This window comes from Protopterus annectens, chromosome 1.part0 (genome assembly GCF_019279795.1).
Source record: "Protopterus annectens isolate FY-2018-M chromosome 1.part0, PAN1.0, whole genome shotgun sequence".
Lineage (NCBI taxonomy): Eukaryota > Metazoa > Chordata > Ceratodontiformes > Protopteridae > Protopterus > Protopterus annectens.
In genome coordinates, this window is record NC_056725.1 from 576,413,239 (window position 1) to 576,425,794 (window position 12,556).

Consider the following 12,556-nt stretch of genomic DNA (forward strand, 5'->3'; position numbering starts at 1 on the left):
CAGGAATGCCCCTGATTTTGACTCAAATTTTAGAAATAATTTTTAATTTCTGTCCCTCTTAATCCCTCTTAACACCAGTGCCTTTTGGACGAAAGATGGTCAATTAAGCAATAACCCATGCCTGGGTGTGGGTAATGCTGGATTTACCCACAGTTGGTGTGGTTTGGTCACGAGGGCGAAGCCCGAGTGGCCAAACAAAGACAACCATGGGCAAATCCAGCATTACCCACACGCAGAAGTGGGTTATTGCTATTATACAATGACATTATTTAAGGAAAAACATATTACTTTTCTTAAATAATGGCATTGTATAATGCCTCCGTGCTGCCCTTCCGCAGCTGTCCGGTATTCTGCGCAAGTTCTGATGTACTGTGCATGCGTGCATGCGTATGCTTACGCAGTACATCAGAGCTGTGTGTGGAAGCAAAGGAAAAAGGAAGACCTCCGTTGCTTTTTAAAAGGTGTCTCGTTATGCTAAGTTTAACATAGCGAGATTGCTTTAAAAAAAGCAACGGATATCTTCCTTTCTCGGGTTTAACACAGTGAGATTACAGCAACGGAGCTCTTCCATTCTCTGTTGCTGAGTTAAAAAAAAAAAAAAAAAAAAAAGACATTCTAATGGAAAAAGTCCGAGCGACCGGACCTTTATCCATTAGTATGTCTGATTTACAATGGGCACGCTGACCAATCAGCGTGCAAGTTTTGGAATATTAATGGGGGGGGGGATCATTGTATAATTATACTTTATAAGTAATTTAGAGCTGGATATTCTATAAAGTATTTTACTTCATGAACTGTATATTAATTTACATTCTTTAATTGTGTTGTGTTTTTTTCCCAGACTCTGGTCTACTAATGATTGGCAGTAGATTTTTGCAGTGCCAAGGTGCCAGCCCAACACCCAACCTTCAATAAAGGCATGCCCATTCACACATGTCTTTCAAACACCACTTGACCACAGGAAGGACATGCAGACTCGCTCCACACAGAAGGCACTCCAGCCGAGAATCGAACGTCTTGCTGTGAGGCAACACTACCGCTAGGGTTGCCACCTTTTCAAATGCCCAAAGTGGGACATTTTTGGTAGGAACGTCAGATTTTGCAGGGCAAAACATACCCACGGCCAGTACAAAGGACAGAAATTCACTTTTTGCCAGAATAGAAACTTATTCTTGTAGCATTTGAGTTGCTTATTCTGTTTATTATAATATTTTGGTGTTTCAGATACAAAATAACTGTTTTATGCAACTATTAAAGAAAATATAGGAAATATTTTTGTCCTAAGATATCAGGACATTTTCCATTTGTTCAGTTTTTTTTGCAGGACACAACTGCCCAAAGAGGGACTGTCCCTCGCAAAGTGGGACAGGTGGTAACCCTAACTACCGCTGCACCACCAAGGCTTACATTATTTTATTCCTTTAATGTCTCAAATTAATAGAACAAATATTTTAAAAGTGTCCCTGATTCTGTTTAGATTTGTCCCTGATTGGTTGAGAGCTACGCCGAAGGAAAAAGGGGGGGGGGGTTCAGACTGCAACCCCCACCCAATATTTACTGGGAGTGGTGTTCTGTGACTCTATTACTCCTGCCGTGTGGCATTCATTGTCTATTAAACGTTTTTCCGGAACACTGTATTGACGTTTCAGGCAGTGTAAAGTCTTGACTGAAACACGGTGTTTCTCAATGGCGGTCGCTAGAGCTGTTAAATTACAGAAAACTGTAGTTAATGAATTGAGGAAGCACACGGCATCTGTTATATTTCTCCACGGATCAGGTTTACGCACTTTCCCTTTTATTGTATAATGCACTTTAAGTTTAATGTTTAGGTACTTTATGTATTTAACGTTGTTATTATCGTGGACATCTAGTTGTCATTATTTTAAGACAGTGTGCTATTAAATTGATGTTTGCTTTGCAAACACAGTATTCTTCTAGGTCATTTGAAATCCGGATGTGTTTTTCGCGAATTAGTATACGCTGTTTTCAGTACTTCGAAAGTTGTAACTTCTGGAATAGAATTTGTTTTGCCATTCCAGTTTAACTAGCAGACTAGAAATGCAACCTGGATGTGTTTGTAATACAATGAATAAAGTGAAACGGAGCAACGTGTTTTATAGTAGATGAATGTAGTGTATATAGAGCAGAGAAACACCTTTCAACTGTCACAGTTTCGCAGAATATTCATATTTTTGCCTTATATATTTGGTCTGTTCCTTTTGTGCTTTTCTGTCACTGGGATGATCTGAGGATTAAAGCCACTAAATGACACACATTTCCGTTTCAGACTTCAAATTCTCCAGAAAATGTATGTTAACACAAACCCTGTTACTCTAGAAACGTTATAAGAACAATATTTAAAATGTGTCCCAATATTTGGGCCTTGGCTTTGTCCATATTTCTTGTACTGGGAGATTGACAGGTATGAGCTGAACGTGTTTACAACCTCAAAGTTAATGATCATGGCATAGGTCTGTACATAAGCAAAACACGATAAATTAAAGTTACATATAGAAGCAGTATTTAAAGAGAGAGGGAGAGATAGATATGTAGCTTTTAAAATGCAAGATTAGGTTGGGCAACAGTACCAGTGTGAGTTCCAAATGGGATGTTCTGGTTATTCTTAGAGTTTTACCTTTCACTAGATATTATCAGTCAAGGCGTCCAGGCAGGTTATTTATTCATTTGCAACAGTACTTTCAGACTGAAGCATATTTTGTTGACCTATGCAAGTGGTAGTCTTGACATCTGTCCTGCATTAGTAATGCAGATTGGAAAGCCGTACTACAGTGGTTTAGTCTGGTTGCTGTGGATACTCAACAGCAGTCCTGATTATTGTCTCATAGGATGTCTGTTATCTTCCATTTTATGTAATTATTTTTACTCATAATTTTTGCTGTGGTGTACACCTTGTGCACATAATATGACTGTGACCTGTAGATTAAATTTAGGGTTAGCACATATGATTCTCTCTCTTTCTCAGGAAATTCTTGATTTGGGGTCTGATTTACCGTTTTCTAATCTTTCTGCAGCTTGAATACTTTTTTATGAGTAAATGTTTACAACAGTGACCCTTTTGTTTGGTAGTAAAAAGAAAATAAATCTCATCTTAGACTCCTTGACCACACTGATCCAGAATCCATTGTTAATATTTTGGTTAATAAACACAACTTTAGTTTAGTTTCATTTCATCTGTTGTATTTTCTATCCCTCCCATAACAACTCTTTGACACCCCCCCCAGTCATTAGTATTGCCCGTGTTCAGTCTTCTCCGCCAACCCCTAAAGCCATACCCCTCCCAAACATACTGAAAGTCTCTCCACAGGATATGCAACTGAATAATGGAGAATACACCACAGTTATCCTCCTGAATAAAGAGAGCAGTCTATCAACTGACCCAGGTAACTAGGCCCATCAGCCTCACTAGCGTTATCTGTAAAGCCATGGGTATATTATTATAGAGCTAATAAATGAGGACATAACAAGATCTGCAGAATTAATACCCTTTGCAGTTTACTTTTGTCAAGGGTTGATCATGGCTTCTTCATGTTGTTAGCCTTATCAAGAAAGTCTTCAATGCCTTAGAGGAAGGATTTTTTTTATCCACTCTGATTATCTGAATTTAACCAGTGCATTTGCTACAACTTTACACCTTGGCATCATAGATAACCTCTTTTGGTTAAATATCAACCTCTTTGTAGTTTGTAAAATTGTTAACAGGAGACTAAATGGATCTCACTTGATGAGAATAAATATTACCCTCTCCAAAATGCATTTGTTGCCTCAACCTAAATACAAAGAAATGTAGTATTGTCACCTTTTGTAAAACTAGTGAACAGTGTTTCACAAATGGATTTCACCTTAGGATATGGGAACTTGCACTGATATAAGGACAACTTGCAGATGTATCTCCAGTATTGTTTGAAAATCCTAACTCTTTTTATCTTAATTGTTGGGGTTTAGTGTACAGATGTCAGTTCATCCTCATTGCCCTTACTCTGTCCTGATTTGCCCGTCACAGAATACAGTACTGTATTTGACATGTATATTTCTTAACAGCTTTGCCAGTGTTGCAGAACACATCATTCTGTAACCAAGTGAATCCAGACTTTAAAGACCAGTTTTTATTTGGATCTACTAAAAAAAACTTGCTTTATATTCTGTAGTCTGTAGACTTCTGCAATGTTGTCTGTGATTTGCCTTCCAAAGTATATCGAACCTTGTTCTTGGTGACCTTTTTTTCCTCCGAAAGATAATCTCCTGATCACCCTGTAATTGTGTTTGTGTGTGTGTGTGTGTTTACTTCACATCACCCAATTTTCAAAATACTGAAAACTCATTTGACAATGTCATTTCACTGAATTTTAAGCCATAGACATGATGTGGGTTTTCCTTCGCCTGTGACTTACTTACGATAAAAAGAATTACTGTTAAAAGTGCTGCCTGTCAGAATACCGATAGTCATGTAGATAGTAGTGTTTCTAAATGTGAGTATGTCTCTTCCCATTTTTATGGGAAGTAGCTAAAGTAATATAGTGGATGTTTTGTGCCTTCCCAGCAGTAGTGGCAGCATGTAGATTACTGTAAGATAAGTAAAAGATATATGCTGTTTTCCCCACTGTAGTGCGATCCTGGAGTTAGTATATATAGTTAGGGGGATTATTCATGTGTTAGAACTGTGAAAAGTTGACTGAGTACACAACCTTGTAGGACCCCGTGCTGTGTGAGTGATGTTTTCCTGCTCAAACTATTTGTGACCTTTCAGTCAGGAAGTCGAGGATCCAGCTGCATATTTTGTTTTCTATGCCTACATTACTCAGCTTAGACAACAGTTATTGTGCAAATTATCATACTGAAGGAAGAACTGAAGTCTATGAACAGCATGCATGTGTAACAGTTCTTATTTTCCAGTGGTCCGAGGTTTGATGAGGTGTTAAGGCTATGGCATCCACAGAACAACCATCTGGCCTGTATGTGAATTGTAAAGGAGCAAATGTAGCAGGTAGGCAGGATGTTATGTGATCCTTGAACATTTTTTCGAAACACTTCATCTCTACTATGGATTGCTTCAATTTCATTTGTATATTAAATGTAAAACATTTTCTATCTGATGGAAGAAATTGTGGATGACATATCTTTGTACTTGTCCATTTTCCTGGTAATCAAGCATACATGATTACATAATACAGGTCTCGAGATAAATAATGCAGACTTCTGCAAATGACTTGGCATCATGCAGGAAAGTTCCTGCCCCCCCAAAACATCTTTATTTTTACATATGATAAAGGCAGTCTTACATTTATATAAATGAAAAACATTCAAAATGATACCACTTTAGTTGCAAACAGTTTACATCACAGACACCCTTGAAACAACTGTTGTTGCAAACATTAAATATCACTTTTATAAAACCTTCCAGTCATTGTCAGTTAAGCATTACGTGGCTCATTCAAATCCTGCCTCTTAAACCTCGTTCCTGCTGTGCATATATTGTTCCCACAATTCCTATTTTTTCCTATGAGGTTTGCTCCTTCCCATTTCTAAAGATCCCAATTCCAGTAGTAACCGAGATAAAGCAACATGCATGAAAGTTTTCTGAAATAACTGGTGTCAAAATCATAGTTTGAAACTTAAGTGCCAAAAAATGTGTACAAGCAAAGCTTACAAACAAAGGGATTGTGTCTATATCTAGAGATGTCACTGTTCCCCTGTACTCAGTCACCTGTCCAGACACATGCAACAACTGGAACGCCCATAGAGATACCTTACTAAAAGGATACAAGGCCTAAACAACATGTCTTACATGGACTGACCCTGTCCTAGTACGCTGTATCCAACAGACCGCTAAGAGGTGACCTGTGTCTGGCATACAAGGCATCCTCCAACCCATTACTTATAGATTTACTGCATATCAGCAAGTCAAATGGTATCAGAAATACTCTTGTCTAGGATCTAAACTTCTTCTGCAGCATCAACAAAATGGTTTGGAAGGACAGGTATAGTTTGCAGAGAATACAGCTACTGTGGAAAAGATTCCACATACATGTAAAACAAAGTTTACCACTGTCCATTTTCAAGTGCAAATTAGATCTGTGGATGGGAAACAGAATATTTACTCCAGAACTGCCCTCTGTACTACTAATGGATAGAGGCATCTCCTAAATGCTTTATCCCATGCAACAGATCGGAGCAACTGTGTGTGTGTGTGTGTGTGTGTGTGTGTGTGTGTGTGTGTGTGTGTGTGTGTGTGTGTGTGACTCTGTGTACTATTGACACATATGTGCTAAATTCTGGCAGTTTCTAGCAAATGAGGTAGCATGGGAACCAGAAGTCAGATGACCAGATATATGTGATGTCATTTTGTAATATAGGACAAAAATAATGTTTTAATACTAGCTGGGACTGTCTCATGGCAGCCTGTTTTTTTGTAATCTGATAAGGAAGGACTCCCTCGCCTGCTTCAGCTTGCCTTGCTCTACTAAGTGAACCAGAGAATAGTAATTTCTTAGATCAGTCAGGAAAATACAGTAAGATTAGTTAAGTGCTGCTTTTTATGTATTTGTTTGAACCTATTCATCTGTGTTAATTTAATTTTTCCTGTGACTGAAAATTTGGTCTTTGTTGTAAATAGATATTCTGTATTTTCATATTATTTTATTATTTTCTATTAAATATATTTAAACTTTTCATTGTAGCTGGTCCTTTAGAGAATATTTTAACCTTTGAGAGTAGTCATATCTATTTGGTGACTGTGGCCACTCCTGACAGCCTTACAGCATTGGCCAAGCACCATCACTTGTAGTAATATTAATTTTACTCAATATAATTCGATACCCATGTAAGAGCCTTAGAGTAGCTGGCTTTGGAGCGTCTGGTGGCAGTAACTACCTTACAGTCTGGGCATAGTCTGGGCTGCCTTTCTCAGGGGAATGTGTGTACGCACACAAATCAAATCTCAAGAGTGTGTCAGCTGCTTGAAGCAGGGACATGAAGCACTGGTTTCATAGAAAGTGTGGTGGAGGGCATTGCTTGGACACTCAGCTGAGGATTCAACTCTGCAGTTGTGCCAGTGGGAGTCTTACTGGGGACCTGGAGGGAGACAGAGAAATCCAGACCCTGGACAGAGTGTGTTCCCTGTGTGCTCTTAAGGAAAACTATGCTTGATGCAGAGAACTGCATCTGGAAGTACTGGGTGTATCCATTTTTGTTCCAAATGAACTTCCCTCTCCAGTGCCAGTAGTGAGGATTCAGGCTCCTTGATTACTGGCCCAGAAAGGGGATGTCACAACACACATTTTCCCCAAGACACAGACACCAGAAACGTAGTAAAACATTCCATAAGACAAAGGTAAACAATGTTAATTGAAGACTTTCTTCAAGTTTCTCAATCTAAATCAGTGAGCCTCAGAAACCAACTGTAGCAAAACAAATACTTTGTCTATTCACATCTCCAAGATCCTCTGAAATTGCAAAACAAGGCTTCTTATTTTACAGTAAGTGGAAACATCCTTAGTCCTATCCTGGATGTATACCTGCCTTATTCTGCATCGTCTCCCTTCCCTCCTTTTCAACTTTTTAAAATTAAAGAAATCTCTAGAAAAATTCAGACCCAGCCTTAGGACTGAAATCAAAATATTGCACTATAATATAATGCATTGATACCCTAGCTACAGCCACACAAGCATGGCCTAGCTGAATTTTTTATATATTTGATAGTTTAAACAGGAAAACACTAACTCATTCAACTTTACCAATTTACTGAAGCAAATACTGATAAAACAGAAATTGCATATTCAAACAGCACTAAAATGGTTTATTACAAAATTGAGCACGTTTTGCTAAGCTTGAAAATGATGTTTACTGCAGATGCTTTCATAGCTAGTTATGGCTAAAGTCACTCTCAAGCTACCAGTGCAGAACCCCTTTTCTCACCATTTCTGCACATGGGTCTAGGGTGTCACTTCAGTAGTGACAATCTACAGCCAAGGTACATACCCCCAGGTGGCTAGCTGTGCTTTCGATAGATATATATGGTTCCCCTTCACAATCCCGAATTACTGAATGCTCGAAATTCAGTAACTCGAGACTGTAAAGTCAAAAATGCAGAAGCAAGAATCTGTATAAGCGTGAATTCAAATATCTCAAATTCACGCTTATGCATGTCAGCTACGGGACGGGAAGTGTGTGAGTTGGGATGTTTTACGGAAGTAAAGGTGAGTGTGTGTGTGTGTGTGTGTGTGTTTTGTAAGTTGTGAGTGTGGATTAGGGTAGGGAGGTGGGAGTATGAGTGTTGGATGTGTCTATGTATGTATGATGTATTTGTGTGTGTGCGAGGCAGTTTAAAATGTCTGTGCGGTGTTTTTTTTTTTGTGTATTAGTTCAATCTCTGAGTTAAAATATATAAGTAGGGAGGTGGGGGGGTGCTGCATACATGTTGTGTAGGGCTTATAGTTATGTGGGTTGTATGGTGTGCGTGTTGTGTGGTGTATGTGTTCTGTATGTTTGGGGTTTTTTTTGTTTTTGTGCTTGTGGGTTTCGGGATTTTTGTTGATTCGACTTTATAATTTCGAGTTACTGAATTTCGAGCATTCTGTAAATTGATATTATGAAGGGGAACCATATACATATATTTTATCGGTCTACTTTACATGATCAAACTTTCAAATGTTTGACTTTCATGTGGCTGAAACTATATGATCGAACATTTAAAAGTCTGAACATGTTAAAAATTATACGTTCCTAGAAGAGGGGCAAGCCCCCCTGCACCCCCCACACCCCCGCTATTTAAATATACCATCTCTGATATCTCACTACATTGTGGAAAAGGGGAAATCTTCTCATTCCGTGCTGTATGGAGATCGCCATTCAGACCGTTCAAACGTTTAAAAGTTTGATCATATGGTTTCGGCCATATGAAAGTCGATCTTTTAAAGGTTCGATGATCTGAAGGGGACATTTATTTATATATATATATATATATATATATATATATATATATATATATATATGGGTCTACTTTTAAACACAGAACACCGAGACTGGAAGATCGACAACTGAGATGCCCGATGCTGAGAGCACCGACATGTTAAGGTAAGTGTGCGATAATGACAGACTTTAGGGTTGGGGCGGGTTAATTGAGTGTGCGATAGTGACTGACCTTAGGGTTAGGGTTTGGGTTAAGGTTAGTGCATAGATAGTTGTGTAGGTTTGTAAGTATTTTGTTGTACTTGTGTTGTGTGTGTGTGTTTTTCGGAAAAGGTATTTGTTTTGTTGATTGTCAGGATTGTGGTTTGTCGGGCATGAGAAGTTTCGTGCTTTTAAACTGTCGGTCATCTCAGTTGTCGATCTTCTGGTCTCGATGTTCTAGTCTTCAGTGTTTTTGCGTGTTGGTGTTTTAAAGTAGACCCATTTTATATATGTGTATATATATATATTTATATATATATATTTATAGTATTTCTGCATTAGTTTGTTGGTAGTTTATCAGACTGAAAAATAGTATTAATTTCACCCTTCTTTCCACCACAAAGAATCTTGGATAAAAGCTTACTCTATTTATTGTAATGATTCACACTATATTTTGCTATCCTCTGTAAATCTCTGGCAAGCATTTATACAGCATTTGTTTCAATGGTGTCTGAGTAACATCCCAGGAAGAGAAATGTACTAGATTTCAACAGGACAACTTTGGACATGGGGGTTTCGCAACTCCTACACTAACGTAACCAGGAGCAGATTACTGTCATGGATCCTGAGGGTGTCCAGGGGGCTCTAATAATTTGTTCTTCTGTCCAGGGGAGATTCTTTTTAAATGACCTTACCCACTTCCCTTTCCCCACAAACCACGCTGCTATTTTCGTGCAAAGGGGATTTCCCTCTTTGGACTACACCCACTTAGGAGTACAATAACAAGTGCCCTCCTACCTGAGATGGTCACAGTGCACCACTCCATCTCTCTTTTGCCAGTACAATGCTTTGTCACTTAGACTGGTGTAGCACTAGCTTCTAGGGATGAGGCCTGAAACGCAAGATATGAAGTCAATGTTGCAACTTCTAAAACATGAAACTGATTCATGTTACAACTGTGAAAAGCATTTCTGGAATTACAGTGCAAAACACACCATTTCTCCAAATGAGGTGTCTCAATCTACAGTTGCTGACTGCACCAGCAGATACTGAACAGGCATCAAATACTTTTGTAAACAGGTTAGAGGAGGCTGGACAGTATGTTTATACAATGGAAGAGAACCTTATTAGGGCCCTTGAAAGAGAATACTTTTACAAATGGAGGAATCTGTAACTGTAAAGAAAGTCTTTGAAGCTAGGAACAGGAGAACTAACCTTTATTCCTCAAGTTGGAAAGCTGTATGAAGTTTTGCACCATTTTTCTCTACATTCCTACCAGTAATAACAGAGATACTGGAGAATGTCCTGTATTGGCCGTCTCATTCTTTACCTAATAAATAAAAACATTAAGAGACATAATATTTATTGGCGAGTCTGTACCACTAACTTCTCAAACTCAAGTATTATTTTATTTGACCTCACTACCATTCTCTCACATTATAATAAATCCAATTACAGTGGCATTATACCAGACTGGACAGTGGTCTCTGACCACTGCAAGTACAGTTCCTGTGGAGCACCCTTAGTGACCACCTACCAGCATAAGTGAATTGACTTATTGCCCACCAGATTTACATTTTTAACCACAATCTCTCAAACTTCAGTCTAGACAACTTTACCTCAGCTGTACATTCCATCAACTGGTCTTTCCTGAAAGAATCTTCTCATGGAGGATGATTACCTCACACTCAATAAAATATTCCAAGATATGATGGCCTCATAGTCAGTAAAATATTCCAAGATAGGATGGCCTCAGTCAATAAAATATTCCAAGATACCTTAAATAATAATGCACCCATCAGAAAAAAAAACAAAGTAAAAATCAACCAAGCCCTTTGACCATCAACTGATACCAAAAATCTCCTGCATGAGAGAGAGAGAGACCGCGATAAAGCGTGGAAACAACGCCACATCTAGTGCAGAAGTTCATGGAATTCCAAAACCTGACAAAATAAGTCCACACATACAAAAAGCAATATTACAATTACTACAAAACCACCATAAACAATATCCCAAGGAATTTTGGTCCTCTATCAATACATTACTTCATCCATGAGCAAAACTCAATCCTAAACCCACACCAAACAAATCAACACTAGAGGCCGCTACACAATGTAACATGCATTTTACAGGCAATTTAACTGTTCTTACCAGAGACAACTCTCTTACTTCCATTGCTATACTTCAGACCTCTTTTACTACTACTTCGACCTCTACCTTAGAAAATGTCTCTATTCCCTATATATAAGACACTTACTTGCTGCCCATCTGTTGATACCTTATTGGGTGAATACCTGAAAATAGCTGCTGCCCATCTGTTGATACCTTATTGGGTGAATACCTGAAAATAGCTGCAGATGCCATAGCAAACCCAGTTTCAATACTAATAAACAGGAGCAGATAAGAATCCTAAGATCCAAGCCTTTGGAAAAAGTCTTGTTTTAACCTGCTACATAAAGGTGAAGTCCAACTTTTGCCCAACTGATATCATTTCCCCATCTAAAAATACTAGAAAAGTGTGTATCATTTCCCCATCTAAAAATACTAGAAAAGTGTATTCATAAACAACAACTTCTCCTTACACAGCATGGTTTCTGTCCAGCTCACAGTACTGTCACTGCTCTCAAATCCTTCAGAGACACCATTAACAAAGCCGGGATAATGGCAAACCCAACTCATCTAAATTACTAAGTTTGTCTAAAGCCTTAAACTTCACCTTTCAAAATGCATTTTTCTATGGTTTAATAGCTATCTGTTTTGCAGACAGCAATCAGTGAAATGGCTCTGTACACTACCTCCTTTCCTACCTGTCTGCACAGGGGTCCCACCATAGGTCCTCTCTTGTTTAATATCTTCATCAATAACCTTCACACTTCTACACAACAAACTTTCCTCATAAATTATGCAGACTACTTTTACAGTAAAATGCTCTTCAGACAGCCTTATCCATCTTCAATAAATAAAGCAAGAAGCATATAACTCTACTGAAAACTGTCTCAAGAACTGCCAACTGCTTCTTAACATAAAAAAGCAAACCTACTTATGTTCTTCATTAAGACATGCATCCAAGGCAAACCCAAGCTCAAAATCACTTCTCTAGACAAAGAAATTAAGGTTGACTCTCATACCAAATTGCTTGGCTTAACTCTATATGACAACCTGAAATTCGACCTTCATATTCTGAAAAGTCTGGAATGTTTTCTAGAACTATGAGCGACTTTTCTCACAAATGATACTAAGGTGACCCCCAACTACCACCTATGTACTACCTGACTTCCTATACAGAGCACCTGTCTTCACAAAGCTCCAAAAGGCTATAAACACCGTTAACAAAGTTGCATGTTTTCTGCCCGCAGGTGCTGTCTTACTCATCACTGCTCTGCAGTTATTGAACTTAAATGGTTAAAAGTACCCCATTATCTGGCTAACA

The 12,556-nt window shown here is 38.4% G+C and overlaps 1 protein-coding gene across 1 annotated transcript in view; it reads left to right on the forward strand.

The window, feature by feature from the left end:
- The first annotated feature begins 1,579 nt into the window (after positions 1-1,579).
- Positions 1,580-12,556, forward strand: part of LYPLAL1 (lysophospholipase like 1) — a 210,223-nt gene continuing 199,246 nt past the window's right edge. Inside the window, exon 1 of the mRNA XM_044061423.1 lies at positions 1,580-1,777. Within this exon, the coding sequence (XP_043917358.1) occupies positions 1,687-1,777 (91 nt within the window). The 5' untranslated portion in view covers positions 1,580-1,686. The remainder of the gene's footprint in view (positions 1,778-12,556) is intronic.